General features: G+C 36.6%; 1 protein-coding gene across 9 annotated transcripts in view; it reads right to left on the bottom strand.

Moving 5' to 3' along the window:
• ERBIN (erbb2 interacting protein) overlaps nt 1–15,976 on the bottom strand; it is a 129,510-nt gene that overhangs the window by 59,895 nt on the left and 53,639 nt on the right. For all 9 annotated transcript variants that reach the window (XM_070357531.1, XM_070357533.1, XM_070357534.1 and 6 more), the window contains exons 4-5: nt 12,690–12,807; nt 2,076–2,154 (exon numbers count right to left, since the gene is read on the bottom strand). In XM_070357531.1, the coding sequence (XP_070213632.1) occupies nt 2,076–2,154; nt 12,690–12,807 (197 nt within the window). The remainder of the gene's footprint in view (nt 1–2,075; nt 2,155–12,689; nt 12,808–15,976) is intronic.

Below are 15,976 nucleotides of genomic sequence, written 5' to 3'. Positions count from 1 at the left end.
AAAGAATTCTAAACTTTGACAGTATTGACTTTTGTTGTTGTTGCTTAGTTGCTAAGTCGTGTTCAATTCTTGTAATCCCATGGACTGCAGCCCGCCAGGCTCCTCTGTCCATGGGATTTTCCCAGGCAAGAAAACTGGAATGAGCTGCTATATCCATCTCCAGGGGATCTTCCCCACCCAGGGATTGAACCTGCAACTCCCACACTGGCAGGTGAATTCTTTACCACTGAGCTGCCTGGTAAGCCAGCTGACTTTTGCTGCTGCTGCTAAGTCGCTTCAGTTGTGTCGGACTCCGTACGACCCCATAGATGGCAGCCCAGCAGGCTCCCCCGTCCCTGGGATTCTCCAGGCAAGAACACTGGGGTGGGTTGCCATTTCCTTCTCCAATGCATGAAAGTGAAGTTGCTCAGTCGTGTCTGACCCTCAGCGACCCCATGGACTGCAGCCTTCCAGGCTCCTCCGTCCATGGGATTTGCCAGGCAAGAGTACTGGAGTAGGGTGCCATTGCCTTCTCCAGCTGACTTTTAGGGCCGGATAGTTTTGTGTTGCCAGGAGGCTGTCTTCTGCATTAGCACCTTAGCCTCTAAATCACCTGAAGCTAGCACTTTCCACCACCGTAAGTTGTGTAAACCTCTAAATCGCTTGAAGCTAGCTAGCACTGCCCACCACAAGTTGTGTAAACCAAAAAATGTCTTCAGAATTTACCAAATGACTGTTAACAGCAAAACTGTCCCCATTTGAGAACTACTGGTTTCAATTATTTTCCATTTCAATATGTGGTCCCTAAATAATCAAATAAAGATCATATAATTTTATAATGACCAAATGAGAACTAATATTAAAAGCTGAATGACATTTAGGGTCATATAAGAACCTATAAATAACTTTGCTTTTATTTCCTCTGGCTAACAAAATAAATTACAGATCTAGAACTTGATGCTAGAATAGTATTTTCAGGTAAAGGTAAAACATCATCTTTACATGTTTGCCTTTACATGTTTGTCTATGTTTGGAAAAACCTTTTAAGTTTGTACATACAAACCTTGAAGTTGTGAGCTTTCAAAGATGTGAACATGCATCTGCAGGTTCAAACCTAAGAGTTCACGTGTCTGGAATACACTGTCATAAGCATGCGTCCTCTACAACTGGTATGGTTCTGTGTACTTTCCTGAAGAGTATGATATTTAGTACAGAAGTAGTATGGTATCTTTATTTCAAGCCCAGGATGTGCAGAAGCAAGCATAAAAGCAGCAGTGACGGAGCTGGTAGGATGTATTTTTCTAGGTACTATACTATAAGATTAAAAATGTTATCTGTATATTTTGTTTGTTTTTTATGTATTTATGTGTGGAAAGTATTATAAACCTATTACAGTATAGTACTGTATAGTTGATTGTGTTAATTGGGTATCTAGGCTAACTTATGAATAAACTAGCCTTATGAATGTGCTCTCAGAAGCAACTCGTTCATATGTAGGGGATTTACTGTAATTATGAGAAAGCTGGTTTCAACTTTCATTTTAGCTATACTAAGCTATGCTTTACAATATTCATCTTTTGCTTTGTCATTCTATTTTTTCAAAATTTAACAGCTCTGTTACTAGGAAAGCATTCTGCTTCAAGCCATTATGATCACAAAAGAATATGTGTGACCTTTGGTATATAATACAACCAATCACCTAGCTTTTTCCTTTTTTGTTTTTAGCTTTTTGACTTTTCAGTTTCTCTTATTTTCAAAATTTTGAGTGTGCCACACATTGGATGTGCAAGTGAAGACATTCTTATATTGCACAAGTAACACTGAGCTAAGGAGGCCTAGATCCTAGTCTCATTTTTGACATTAACTAACCATAGGACTTGGAGAACACCACTTGCATTATCTGTATGGATGTCAAATTTACCTTTGTAATATACGGGGTTGGGAAGAGTATTAAAAAGGCTCCTTTTTAATCTAAAACTAAAATTTTGTATAGATTTAAGACTGATATTAACTGTTGATTAAAATGTAGAAAGTAGTATTCTACTTTATCATAGTTGCTTTATTGACATACTATAATTCAACAGAGAAGAACTTACTTGGAAATAGGATTTACACTGGCCTCCACAACTGTCAAAACTTTACAATTTTTTATATTTTCTGGAAACTCTTGTATTCCTAGAAAATGAACAAATAATCATTAACTGTAAAGAATCTATTAATTACAAAGGAGAAAATCATAACAATATTAATAATTAATGTACACTTTACAGATTCAAAATTTATCAACAGAGTAGAATCTCGATAAACTGGCAACACCAATGTCAACCAAACAGAATCACCTCCACAACAATTTCTCTCTTCTGTTTCGCCTCTTTATGACCACTGCTCATTATCAGACATGACTAAGAAACTGAACAACAAACTATCTCGTTTAGTTTTAACCCTCCTTTCCTTCTCGCTGTTCATCAGAAAATCAGTGCCTTCTCTGTGTGGTGTTAGGGACACAAAATTCAGAATAATCAGCATTCTTTCTGTGTTTTCACATAAAAAGAGGCACTACTTTAAAAAAATTTTCATTGGAGTATAGTTGATTTATAATGTGTTAATTTCTACCGTACAATAAAAGAGAATCAGTTAAACATATACATATATTCATTTTTTAAAGACTCTTTTCCTATATAGGTCATTACAGAATATTAAGAAGAGTTCCTTGTGCTATACAGGAGGTCCTTATGGTCCTTATTATTTATCAAATTTTTATATAGTAGTGTATAAAAGAGGCATTACTTTTTAAATCCTGGGTTCCAGATTGAGCTGGCCTCCAATACATATAGGGTAACAAAGCTGAAGGCAAAGCTGAAGATAGAAGAGGTATGATAGAGAATATGCATCAGATATGCCAATGGACATGCCTGAGGCAGTTATACATCAATACTTCTGCAAAATACAACACGAACGTGACAAGTCAAATTATGGTAGAAGTTTCTAGGCACTTAATCTTACCTCAACTTGTCTCAGCAAAAATATAGCAACAATAGCTGAGTTAGCAACAATCCACAGACCAACTTTAAGTAGTACTGTTGTAATCCAGACTAGAGGAATGCAAATTAATAACTTAAAAAAAAAATGTTCCCAAAATTCTATTAATAGAAAACTCATTCCTTCACTAACACATGATTACTCCAAAGGGCTGACACTGGAGGATCACTTAAGGCTCTGTCAACCTCATGAATGTACTATTCTAAGCAAGTTTATTACAGAGCCAACCACAGAATTTCAGATGATGAAAAATGAAATGATACAAAATCATCAACTGGCAAATACTACAGCAATAACTGATCAGTCAAAACTTAGCAATGGATGCTAAAATTAGTGGGTAAAAGAATGAAGAAAAACAATATATCGATATCGTTTCAAAGCTTCTCCCCCAAAACACATATTATTTTTTAAGAGGGGAAAGAGTAAAGAACTCTCACAGGCACCAACCACTTCAACGATTTAAAAGGCAGCAGTTACCAGTATCATCACAGAGCAACTCATCTTCAGATGCACTGAGAAGGGGCGCAACACCTATGTCACATTCCTTCCCCAGACACCAACCTGAATTTAACCATCAGCAAATATCAAACAAATCCACATGAAGAGCGGTCCTACAGAACTGGCCAGTAATCATCAAAACTATCCAGGTTAAAAAAGTTAAAGAAAAACTGAATAACCACCCAGATAAGAGGAGACCAAAGAGAACTGCCTATGGTCAACATCTAAACCTACTACTACCATCACTACTACACACAGACGTGCAGGCACACAAACGGAAGACAGCTGAGTAAGACTGGGAGGCCATACCATTATCAGTCAGTATCACTGCTGTTCTATATAACTGCAATTACTACCAATGGGGGAAACTAGGTGGTAAGTACAAGAGTACCAATTTGTACTGTTTCTTAAAAATGCATGTAACTCTACAATCATCTCAATAACAACTTCAAAAATCTGGGCTCAATGGTTAAGGAAAGATTTTTATCATTGTTGTTGTTATTAAAAGTCAATTTCCCTAAAAGTTTCAAGATGGTTCATTTTAAAGAACTTTTGCTAGAATTTACAGAGTTCATGTAAAGATTCAAATCAGAAAATGTTAACACTGATGGATATCTAACAATATTAAGGAATTACTGTTAGCTGTCTTCTATAAATTGTGGTTAATAGTAGAGTGGCTTCATCTTGAAATATTTATGTATGAGAGAGATTGTGTGGCAAAGTATGAGGTATACATGTAACATACTGATTGGTATATTACAGTTCTGGTTGATAGGCACATCAGGTTTACTGTATTATTCTCTACTTAGATAACAAGATTTTTAAAAAATGACTTTAAAACAGCTATGGTACTTAAAGGGAAAAAATGAACAAAATGATGGGGAGGAAAAGGTTAAATGTAAGAAATGGAAACTTTACAAATGATAAAAACAATACATCTAAATGAAAAAACCACAGGATAGGATTTAAAGATTAGTCACTGCAGGAGAAAATGTCAATGAGACAGAAGACACAGTAACAGAAACTAGCCATTATGAAACACAGAGGGCAAAAAGTAAAGAAACCCAGTGATACCTGGGACAATGCAGGCAGATTAACGTATTTATCTTTAGAAGTACTTGTTGTGTGAGGGGAGAATCTTTGCCTCTCTTGTGCACTAATGGAATAGGACATGGTACATAGTTATCAGTGTCACTCAATAGCTTCCAAATTCTTTACCAGGGTGGCAATAACAATTTTCATACTATAATACCTATTCATATCTTGTCAACTTTTGATGATATCTTTACTTTTTCCCAATAAACACTTTCTGAGAGGGTTGAACCTCACAGATATAAACAAGACATTAACTAAAACTAGATACTTTACTGATCTTTCCTAGAAAGTGAAAGTGAAAGTCTCTCAGTCATGTTCGACTCTTTGCGACCCCATGGACTATGCAGTCCCTGGAATTCTCCAGCCCAAAATATTGGAGGGGGTAGCCTTTCCCTTCTCCAAGGGATCTTCCCAACCCAAGGATCAAACCCAGGTCTCCTGCATTACAGGTGGATTCTTTACCAGCTGAGCCACAAGGGAGACCCAAGAATACTGGAGTGGGTAGTCTATCCCTTCTCCATTCGATCTGCCTGACCCAGGAATCGAATCAGGGTCTCCTGCATTGCAGGCAGATTCTTTGCCAACTGAGCTATTTTCCTAGAGATGAACACATTTTCACATTTATTGATCTATCTAAACTTAAGTATAGCTGACTTACTGTATTACATCTTAGGTGGACAGAATAGTGATTCAGTATTTTTTTACAGATTATACTCCATTAAAAGTTATTACAAGATAAAGGCTATAATTCCCTGTAATATAAAATATACCCTTGATGCTTATCTGTTTTATACATGTGTGTGCCACGCTGAGTCACTTCAGTCATGTCTGACTCTGTGCAACCCTATCCACTACAGCCTGCCAGGCTCCTGTGTCCATGGGATTCTCCAGGCAAGAATACTGGAGTATGTTGCCATGCCCTCCTCCAGGGAACCTTACTAACGCAGGCATTGAACCTACATCTCTTACGTCTCCTGAAAGGGCAGGCAGGTTCTTTACCACTAGCACCACCACACAGTAGATTATATTTCTTACTCTCATGCCCCTAATTGGTCCCTCTCCCCTCCATGGAGGAAAATCAGTCGCCCTGACTTCAGACTATACTACACAGCTACATTAATAAAAACAGTATGGTATTGGCACAAAAACAGAAATACAGATCAATGGAACAGTACAGAAAGTCCAGAAATAAACCCACAGACCTATGATCAATTCATCTACAACAAAAGAGGTGAGAATAAACAATCGAGAAAAGACAGTCTCTTCAATAAACAGCACTGGGAAAACTGGACAGCTACATGTAAAATAATGAAATTAGAACATTCTCTAACACCATACACAAAAATAAATTCAAAATGGATTAAAGATCTAAATGTAAGACCAAAACTATAAAACTCCCAGAGGAAAACATAGGCAAAACTCTCTCCAACATAAATCACAGCAGGATCCTCTATGGCCCACCTCCCAGAGTAATGGAAATAAAAGCAAAAATAAACAAATGGGACCTAATTAAAATTAAAAGCTTTTGCACAACAAAGGAAACTATAAACAAAGTGAAAAGACAGCCTTCAGAATGGGAGAAAATAATAGCAAATGAAGCAACTGACAAAGAATTAATCTCTAAAATATACAAGCAACTCCTACAGCTCAATTCCAGAAAAATAAACGACCCAATCAAAAAATGGGCCAAATAACTAAACAGATATTTCTCCAAAGAAGACATACAGATGGCTAACACACACATGAAAAGATGCTCAACATCACTCATTATCAGAGAAATGCAAATCAAAACCACTATGAGGTACCATCTCACGCCAATCAGAATGGCTGCGATCCAAAAGTCTACAAGCAATAAATGCTGGAGAGAGTGTGGAGAAAAGGGAACCCTCTTACACTGTTGGTGGGAACACAAACTAGTACAGCCACTATGGAGAACAGTGTGGAGATTCCTTAAAAAACTGGTAATAGAACTGCCATAGGACCCAGCAATCCCACTGCTGGGCATATACACCGAGGAAACCAGAATTGAAAGAGACACGTGTACCCCAATGTTCATCGCAGCACTGTTTATAATAGCCAGGACATGGAAGCAACCTAGATGTCCATTAGCAGACGAATGGATAAGAAAGCTGTGGTACATATACACAATAGAATATTACTCAGCCATTAAAAAAAATACATCTGAATCAGTTCTAATGAGGTGGATGAAACTGGAGCCTATTATACAGAGTGAAGTAAGTCAGAAATAAAAACACCAATACAGTATACTAACACATATATACGGAGTTCAGAAAGATGATAAGGATAACCCTATACGCAAGACAGCAAAAGAGACATAGAACAGTCTTTTGGACTCTATGGGAGAGGGCAAGGGATGATCTGAGAGAACAGCATTGAAACATGTATATTATCATATGTGAAACAGCTCGCCAGTCCAGGTTTAATGCATGAGACAGGGTGCTCAGGGCTGGTGCACTGGGATGACACAGAGGGATGGGATGGGAAGGGAGGTGGAAGGGGGGTTCAGGATGGGGAACACATAAATCCATGGCTGATTCATGTCAATGTATGGCAAAAAACACTACAATACTGTAAAGTAATTAGCTTCCAATTAAAATAATTTTTAAAAAACATAAAAAAATAAAAATACAATGCAAGTCAGATTATGCTCTGAATGACCTGACTCAAACCCTTCCAAGTGATTCCACTTGAATGAGAGTAAATGTCAAAGCTACGGCTCTACATTGTCTTTTTGCTCCAAATCCCTACCTTTCTGACCTCTATTCCTATCACTCCCATCTTGCTCACTATGTTTTAGCTACTATAGTCTTCTGTTTCTCATACATGCCATGGACACTCTCACCTTACAAACTGTACACTGGCTGTTTCTTCTTTCTGGTACATTCTTACCTTAGATATCTGCATCACTAACTTCCTCACTTCCACCAAATCCTTGTTCTCACTTTCTCAATGAGGCCTAAGCTCAATGCTTGTGTTAGCTTGTCTCCAAAGATGGCTCTTTCATCCTCATACATAAAGTATGCATAACCTGAATTTTATCATGAATTACTTAATTCTTTAGCAATTTCAACTACCTGTTCCTTTTTCATTCTCACTTGACTTCAACAGTATTCTTTCTTTGTCATATACTCTTGTCATAAAAATTTGACTCTGTGGCTGAAATTTAATAAAATGAAGATACTATTAAACATGGCTATCCTGCTCAGATTAATCTATTTTGGTTATACATTAGAGTTCTCTTTTTACTGCTGAGAAAGAGAAAATACCTCCTGAAATCTAATCGAAGAACTAGCCTGGTACCATCAGCTAGTCCTTGGTCTTTCTATGAACAAGATGCAATCAAAGGGAGACCTTGGTATTTCCCTGTTGAACTAAGCAATTTCACATAATACCAATATTAAAGGAGGCCACTCTTTAACCACAAGAGATCAAGACAAAAGTGTATTTGTAATCACGACTTAACAAAGACAAAATGTGAATCTTGTCCAAGCCATCCCTTCTTCTAACGTGTGACTGCTGCTGCTTTAGTGCTTACAGCTTTAGCTTTGCTCTAATCTGCCCTCCCTATAGATAACATTTATTAATATTCTCAGTCACAGAATTATACTTCTTGACAGCATTCCATCCATAGCAAACGCTCATATTCTTAAATCCTCTTCCAATCATCAAGTACAAGCCCAAATCCTGTAATAAAGTCTTTTAGCACCCGCTGCGACTCGCCTTCCATCCCCATGGCTCAATCACAGGTAATCCTGGGGATCTTTGTTTGGAGGGCATCAATATCCCTCCAATGACCCAAATGTACAATGTAAGTTAATAGTGGTTCTTTACTGTTTCTGTGTTTTAAAGACTATGGTAACAAATAGTACAGAATGTAACACTGATTTCCAGTCAAGAGTCTGAACCAGAAATTGCAAACTTAAATGACTATACTGGCTAGGGGATAACAGATGTATGGTTAGCACCAGGTATAACACAGTGAGTGCTAAGGCCTATGGTAAGGCACAGTGACTGTACACCCCACTTATGGTCTACATTAACAACACACTTAGCAGTGACCAGTGATCACCAGACTACGTTTTTTAAGTTCCATGTCAGTTTAACACATGATTTTTCTTCTTTCGTTATCTTAAATAATCTGATTTATTAAAACAGCTGAATTTAAGCAACATTAACTATTAAGCAAATCAACAACTTTAGAAATTTTAAAACAGAAAAAAGTAAGTGACTTCCCCAGTAATCAATAATCCCTTGTAATCAATATAACTTCTTTGAACTTAAAAGTGAAGAGCCTTTTCCAGTACTTTGTCCCCAATCATCAGATTTTCTCAGATTCAAGGAACTGCTTCCTGTTTTGACCCATAAACGTTCAACCCATTCTTTCTGAATGTTTTGACTCAGTTTTAAAAAGGCATAATTAACCTCTCCAGCATTCCCATATCAGACAGAAAGATCTGAACTACTCTTTCTGGTTTCTCTGCATTAAAATTCCTAGTTTTTATTCAGTGTGCTTTTATAGAGAGAACTGATAGCTAGATAGTCTTCGTTTCTTTTCTCTCTCCATCAGCTTTCTCTATCAACCCCTTTTGCAAATTATTTTAATCATCATCTCTAATAGTCTGCTCAAGAAAACAGGCCAGGACTTCTCTGGCAGTCTAGTGGCTAAGAATTCATCTTGCTATGCAGGAGATGTGGGGGTTCAACCCCTGATTAGGGAACTAAGATCCCACATGCTACACAGTGCAGCAAAAAAGAAAAAAAAAAAGAAGCCACATGAACACAATGGATGTTAAATGTTAATTTCTCTAACACCAGTTGCTATTTGCAGTGACTTGGCATAGTAGCCTGGTGAGATTTTCCTTTCTTTAAAAAGCTAACAATACCAAAACTTTAGACAAGAAAAAGGACAAATTAACACTCATAAATTAAGACTTTAGTTTTATTATCAAATGATAAAAAGTGAATTCCTTACAAAATGAAGACAAATATCAACACCTTAAATTTATATACTTCCTGTATACACACTGGTCCACAATGTGGTTAGCAGTCTCATGAGGCAGAACGGGAAGTGGTAATATTGATGAAATTATGTATAGTCTAACTGAGAATGAGATTAATTTCCAAATATAGCAACATGGCAAATAAAGAAATAATGATCAGAATACAATTCAATTTTTCTCTTTCTAAACAAATGTTTTAATCACTAAGCCATATTACTTGCCAGTGAGAAACACTGGAAGAAATATTAGAATATCAGAAACTAAGAAAATATGAAAGTAAAGAATCCTAAAACAAGTGCTTTTAAATAAATGCAGCTTGCTGAAACACTAATAAAGCATGCCACAATATTTCCTGCCTCCTTCCAAGCAGGGGTCATATAGATAGTAAACATGAAAAAAATATCTGTTATATTTAGATAGAATATCATTAGATTGAACTGATAAAACACCTAAAAGGATAAGAATACTAGAACTTGGATACAAGATTAAAGAATCTTATGCAACATTTAACATAATGAGATGTTGTAACAGAGAAAATATTTAGGGGTATGCTGCTGCTGCTAAGTCGCTTCAGTCGTGTCCGACTCTGTGCGACCCCATAGATGGCAGCCCACTAGGCTCCCCTGTCCCTGGGATTCTCCAGGCAAGAACACTGGAGTATATTTAGGGGTAATTCAATTTTCTCATTCAGAATAAAAGATGAAACTCATCCATCTCTAACATAATGGCCATCTTAATACTAAATAAAAGTAATTCCAAAATTTGATAAACACTGCTTTCATTTAACGTGCTATCCTTTCTTTTAAGCAAGCCGTTAACTTAAATGTACAAATAATGAAACTCAAAATTCTCATAATCAACATCATGCTGTAATATGTGTAATATATTCCTGTTTTCAATAATGTAGACTTGGAGTTCTCTGGTGGCCTAGTGGTTAGGATTCTGGGCTTTCACTGCTGTGGCCTGGGTTCAGTCTGTAGTCAGAAAACTGATATCCCACAAGCCATAAGGCACAGCCAAAAAGCAATAATAATGTAGACTCGTATAAGCATATACTTGAGGCTTACACAAGTTAATTAAAATACTCTCAACTCTATAAAAGTAAAATGGGTTAATTACATCAGTCGTAATGATGACTATTAGATTAGGAATTAGAAGTACTAGAATTTTTGTCAGTCAAGGAATGGTTCTGACATAATCATAGTTTCTTGTCTCTCTTCACTTACTTTGTTCATCATCAATGAAATGCAGTTGCATTTAGACATCAGTTTAAGACTAAGAAGAGAAGAAAACAAATAAAAGGCAAGGGACTGATTCTGCCATTTAAAAAATAGATGCGATCACATAGAAAGAGAAGAAAAGAACAGACAAAATCAGCTTAATTTTTAATGAAATAAATTGTAAGATTTTACTGATAACAATAACTAATGCCATTCTCTTTCAGAGAAGAATACTTAAGTGCTTATCCTAAATCTTTTGGTCACATAGAAATTCTAACTCTTCAAAAAACACTCACAAGCTGACAGAATTGTACAAAGCAGGTTTTCAATAATCCACAAAGAACTGCTGAAGCTAGAATGAAAAAAAAAAGAAACACTACAGTCCAATGGGTTGTCATAACTCAAACACGTTATTCTTTGCATGAAAGTCTAAGATACTGATTGAATGATGTTGTAGGGCGTAACTGCACAATTCTCAAGTTTAGAGAAGTAAGTCTGGAATTACTGCATTTTCAGGAGGAGAATAAAGCATGTACATTATTGAGCCAAGGAACAGTTTCATATTATGAAGACTATTAACATTGGTTACTAGCCTTTGTGTATGTGATTTTACCCTTAACACCAAAAAGTAGAAGAGATAACCCTTCAGAGTGGAAGGTTACACTTAATGACTTCTAATGTCACAATTCCAAATTTCTACAATGCTACTTAACTGTCAGTGTATGTACAGCTACAATGGTAATGGATCAAGTTCATTTTCTTTGGAATTTACGCAATGCTTGCCACTCTATTAAGCATGAGGAATGGAGACAAATTTCAAACTGCCCTTGAAGAAGCTGAGGAAATTAATTAACCTAAAATAAAATCATGAGAAGAAAACTCTTAACAACTAAAAGTCAGCTGATCTGAACTCTACAAAAACAACAATGTCACAAAAAGATGGACAAGCTGGTTTTAAAAGATCAAAGAGACACAACTGAAAGCTACATGTGATCTTTAACTTGGTGTAGGTTGGGCAAATAGCTAAAAAGGGCATTACTAGGCAACAGGGGAAAATATGGTGTCAAATTTCTTGAGTGATAATGATATTGTGGTTATGTATAAGGATTTCCTTGGTCTTGGGAAATGCTTATTCTAATATTATTCCAATATATTGTAATATGCTCACTCTAAAATTTTTAAGTGTTACTTCTCTCTCACTTCAAGGTAAGGAATTAACAATTTGGAACATCTCTTCCACACTTTAATGTTCAAACTAAGCACACAAAACCAAGACAATGTACCCCCAGAGAACAGTGACTATGTCCTTTTACTTTTCATCATTAATTTGTAATCCAAGCTCCTAATAAAGTATTTGGCACAGAGTAGTCTCTCAATAAGTATTTGCTGATGTTCAATTCATTAATGTAGCACAACTTTTTTTTAAACCTTAACATTACACTGTAAATATTTTACGTCAGTATCATTAGGAGCTACATTACAGTCCATGCTTACAGATGATTCAAAATGTGTTATTAACAATCGACATTACAGCTACTTGTTACTAGTTTCTCATCATCACAAACATGGCAGTAAATATATATATGAAAAAAGATTTAAGGACACAGATGTGCATGCACATATCCACAGCATTTCAATTAAAGCTATTTAAAAATGTTTATACTTATTCTTCACTTTGCTTTAAATTCTCATAGATTTATACATATATATAAAAAAACTAATATAACAGACTGCAATCTGACTTTTAAAATTCTTTTTTATCTGGTAAAATACAAAAGAAATTTTATTTATTTAACATGTTCCCCAAGCACAAAAATTTAGAAAGAAAGAATCTTACCATTCTTGCTGACATCCAGTTCCCTGAGATTGATGAGATTTGCAATAGATGCTGGTAATGCTGTTAAATCATTATCTGGCAAACTCAGTTTGTGTAGAGACTGACAGTTAAAAAGTTGCTGTTGAAACAAGGTAGAGAAGGATGTTGATTATTCCTTCGGTTTCCTTAAATATTTCATTTATTAACCGTTAGAAAGACAAATATTATTAACATCATTAAAACTGAATGAATTATACCTACACACATACCAGAGAAGACCTCTTATTATTTTATGCTATTATATATTTGAATACAATTGGACTACTCAGAATGATTTATATCCTCACACTTCTACCCTGGGCAAAATGCACTTAACAAAATCTAGCATATGGTGTATTTTCTGTTAGGGTCATAAGAAATAAGTGGCTGCTAAATCTAGTAAACTAAAAGGGCTTCCCCAATGGCTCAGATGGTAAAGAATCTGCTTGCACTTCAGGAGACCCGGGTTCAATCCCTGGGTCAGGAAGATTCCCTGGAGAAGGGAATGGCTACCCACTCCAGTATTATTGACTGGAGAGCTGCATGGACAGAGGAGCCTGGTGGGCTATGGTCCATGGGATAGCAAAGAGTCAGACACAACTGAGCAACTAACCCTTTCACTTTCACTTTGGATCTTATGTTTCAAGTATCCTTATTCCAAAATGTAAGTTTATAAGCTGAATTTATATAAATTCAAATATGTAAAATTGGTTTTAAATGAATTAAAATATAGAACTCTGATTTGAGAGAAAAATAAAATAAGGGAGCAAACATACTGTTATGCTAAAATCACAATAATGAAAATGGGACTTAAATATATTTAACCAAAGGCAGTAAGTACCAGAGAAGGTAATGGCAACCCACTCCAGTACTCTTGCCTGTGCCTGCAAAATCCCATGGACGAAGGAGCCTGCTAGGCTACAGTCCATGGGATCTCGAAGAGTCGTACGTGACTAAGCAACCTCACTTTCACTTTTCACTTTCATGCATTGGAGAAGGAAATGGCAACCCACTCCAGTACTCTTGCCCGGAGAATCCCAGGGATGGGAGCCTGGTGGGCCACCATCTATGGGGTCGCACAGAGTCGGACACGACTGATGTGACTTAGCAGCAGCAGCAGCAGTAAGTACATGGGCTACTTCTAAGCTTCATATAAAAAAAAAAAAAAACAACCTTTGCAGAGTACAGAGGATTTTTAGGTACTGAAAATACTATGTTTGATTGCATAATGATGAATACATGTCATTATATGCATTGTGCTATCCACAGACTGCACTACACCAAGAGCAAACCATAATGTCAACTATGGACTTTGGGTGATTATGATTTTTCAACACAGGTTCATCAGTTCTAAGTACTATGGTGATTTAATCACTCTGGTACCAAAGCGGGGATGCTGATAACAGTGGAAGCCATGCATGTGTGGGGACAGGTTACATATTTGGTAAATCTATGTGCATGTGTTAGTCACCTAGTCATGTCTAACTCTTTGTGACCCCACGGACTGTAGCTGGCCAGGCTCCTCTGTCCATGGAATTCTCCAGGCAAGAATACTAGTGGGTTGCCATTCCCTTCTCCGGAAGATATTCCCGATGACCCAAGGATTGAACCTGGGTCTCCTGCACTGCACACAGATTCGTTACCATCTGAGCTATTATGTGGCCTTGGGAAATCTCTATACTTGCCTCTTAGTTTTGCTGTGGATCTAGAATTGCTTTAAAAAGTAAAATCTTTAGGAAAAAACAAAACTGTGTGCAGGATGGCACTGAATAAATCCTATTTAAGGAGAGCATTCTTCCAAAAATGGAAAATTGCTAGGCATGATAAGTGATTCAGTTATTTGCACTATCATAGCATCCCTCTCTCTTTTCAACACAGTTCCCAAAATGAGACCTCACTGGTGGTGATTAGAAAATGGGACTAATTTTGGTCTTCCATTTTCTCTAGGAGACCTAGCTAAGGAAGATAAATTCCCTGCTGAAAAATAACATGCAAGCAAACAGTCAATTACAAAGCACCCTATCACAACCTAGGGAAGAAATTCATGATCATGCAACCCACAACTTCTAATATTTTATCCATAGCTATATAAAGATTTCTTTATAAGACAATCTCAGATGGTGCTGGCTTTCAGAATGATTTTACTACTATACTAGCCACCCAAACAGCAACTCTTTCAAAACAATGCTGCCATCCGGGATATATATAAATACACACATAAATCTAAAACAAATATTTTATGTTACAGTAGATACAGGCAACACTCCCTATTTTTTACTCTATGATAGTTAGGGTTACCAAATAAAATACAGGATGCCTGGTTAAACTTGAAGTTCAGATAAACAATAATTTTTTTAGTGAGAGAGGTGTCCTATACACTGCATGAAACACACTTACACTAAAAAATTACTATTTATTTGAAATTTGTAATTTAATTGGATGTCTTATATTTTTTGTCTTCTAAATCTGCCAGTTCAAATAAGAGTTTATTTTTTGGAAATGCCCCATATATTAAATTGATTTTTATGAGCCACTAATGAGTCTACACCCACAGCTTAAAAAACACTGTTGTTTGGGTGGTAAAACTATTGCAACTTTCTCTGCAAAAATAAGAAACTGAGTAGGGGATGAAGTCAGGTTAGAATTTAAGGGAAAAAAAGAAGTAACAACTAAAATATCTTAGCAAGCAAGTTGTTAATGGGAGAGGATGTTTCATGGCAACAAACCAACTTTCTCCTGCTAGTTGTTCCTATATTTCAGAAACATTAGGTCCTCCAAAGCCCTTCCAAACAAAACTGAAATGGGGAAAACAGAATAGTACCTCTGCAAAGCTGTTAAAAAAACAAAATTCTGATGTGATAACTAAAAGGACAATTTATCCTCAATTACTAGATCAAAAACTCATGAAAACTAGAAAAACATTAATTTCAATTCTTTGTCTAGGTAAATCTGTTGGCTGCAGAAACTATAGAGTCTTATTATCTACTTTGGGCTTCCCTGGTAGCTCAGCTGGTAAAGAATCCGCCTGCAATGCAGGAAACTCCAGTTCAATTCCTGGGTCGGGAAGATCCCCTGGAGAAGGGAACTGCTACCCACTCCAGTATTCTTGGGCTTCCCTGGTGGCTCATTTGGTAAAGAATCCGCCTGCAATGCAGGAGACCTGGGTTCGATCCCTGGGTTGGAATGATCCCTGGAGAAGGGAACTGCTACCCACTCCAGTATTCTGGCCTTGAGAATTTCATGGATTGTATAGTCCATGAGGTCCCAAA

Source organism: Bos mutus, chromosome 20 (assembly GCF_027580195.1).
Source record: "Bos mutus isolate GX-2022 chromosome 20, NWIPB_WYAK_1.1, whole genome shotgun sequence".
Taxonomy (NCBI): domain Eukaryota; kingdom Metazoa; phylum Chordata; class Mammalia; order Artiodactyla; family Bovidae; genus Bos; species Bos mutus.
The sequence above is the reverse complement of the archived record's forward strand: the minus strand, read 5'-3'. Positions and strand labels throughout refer to the sequence as shown.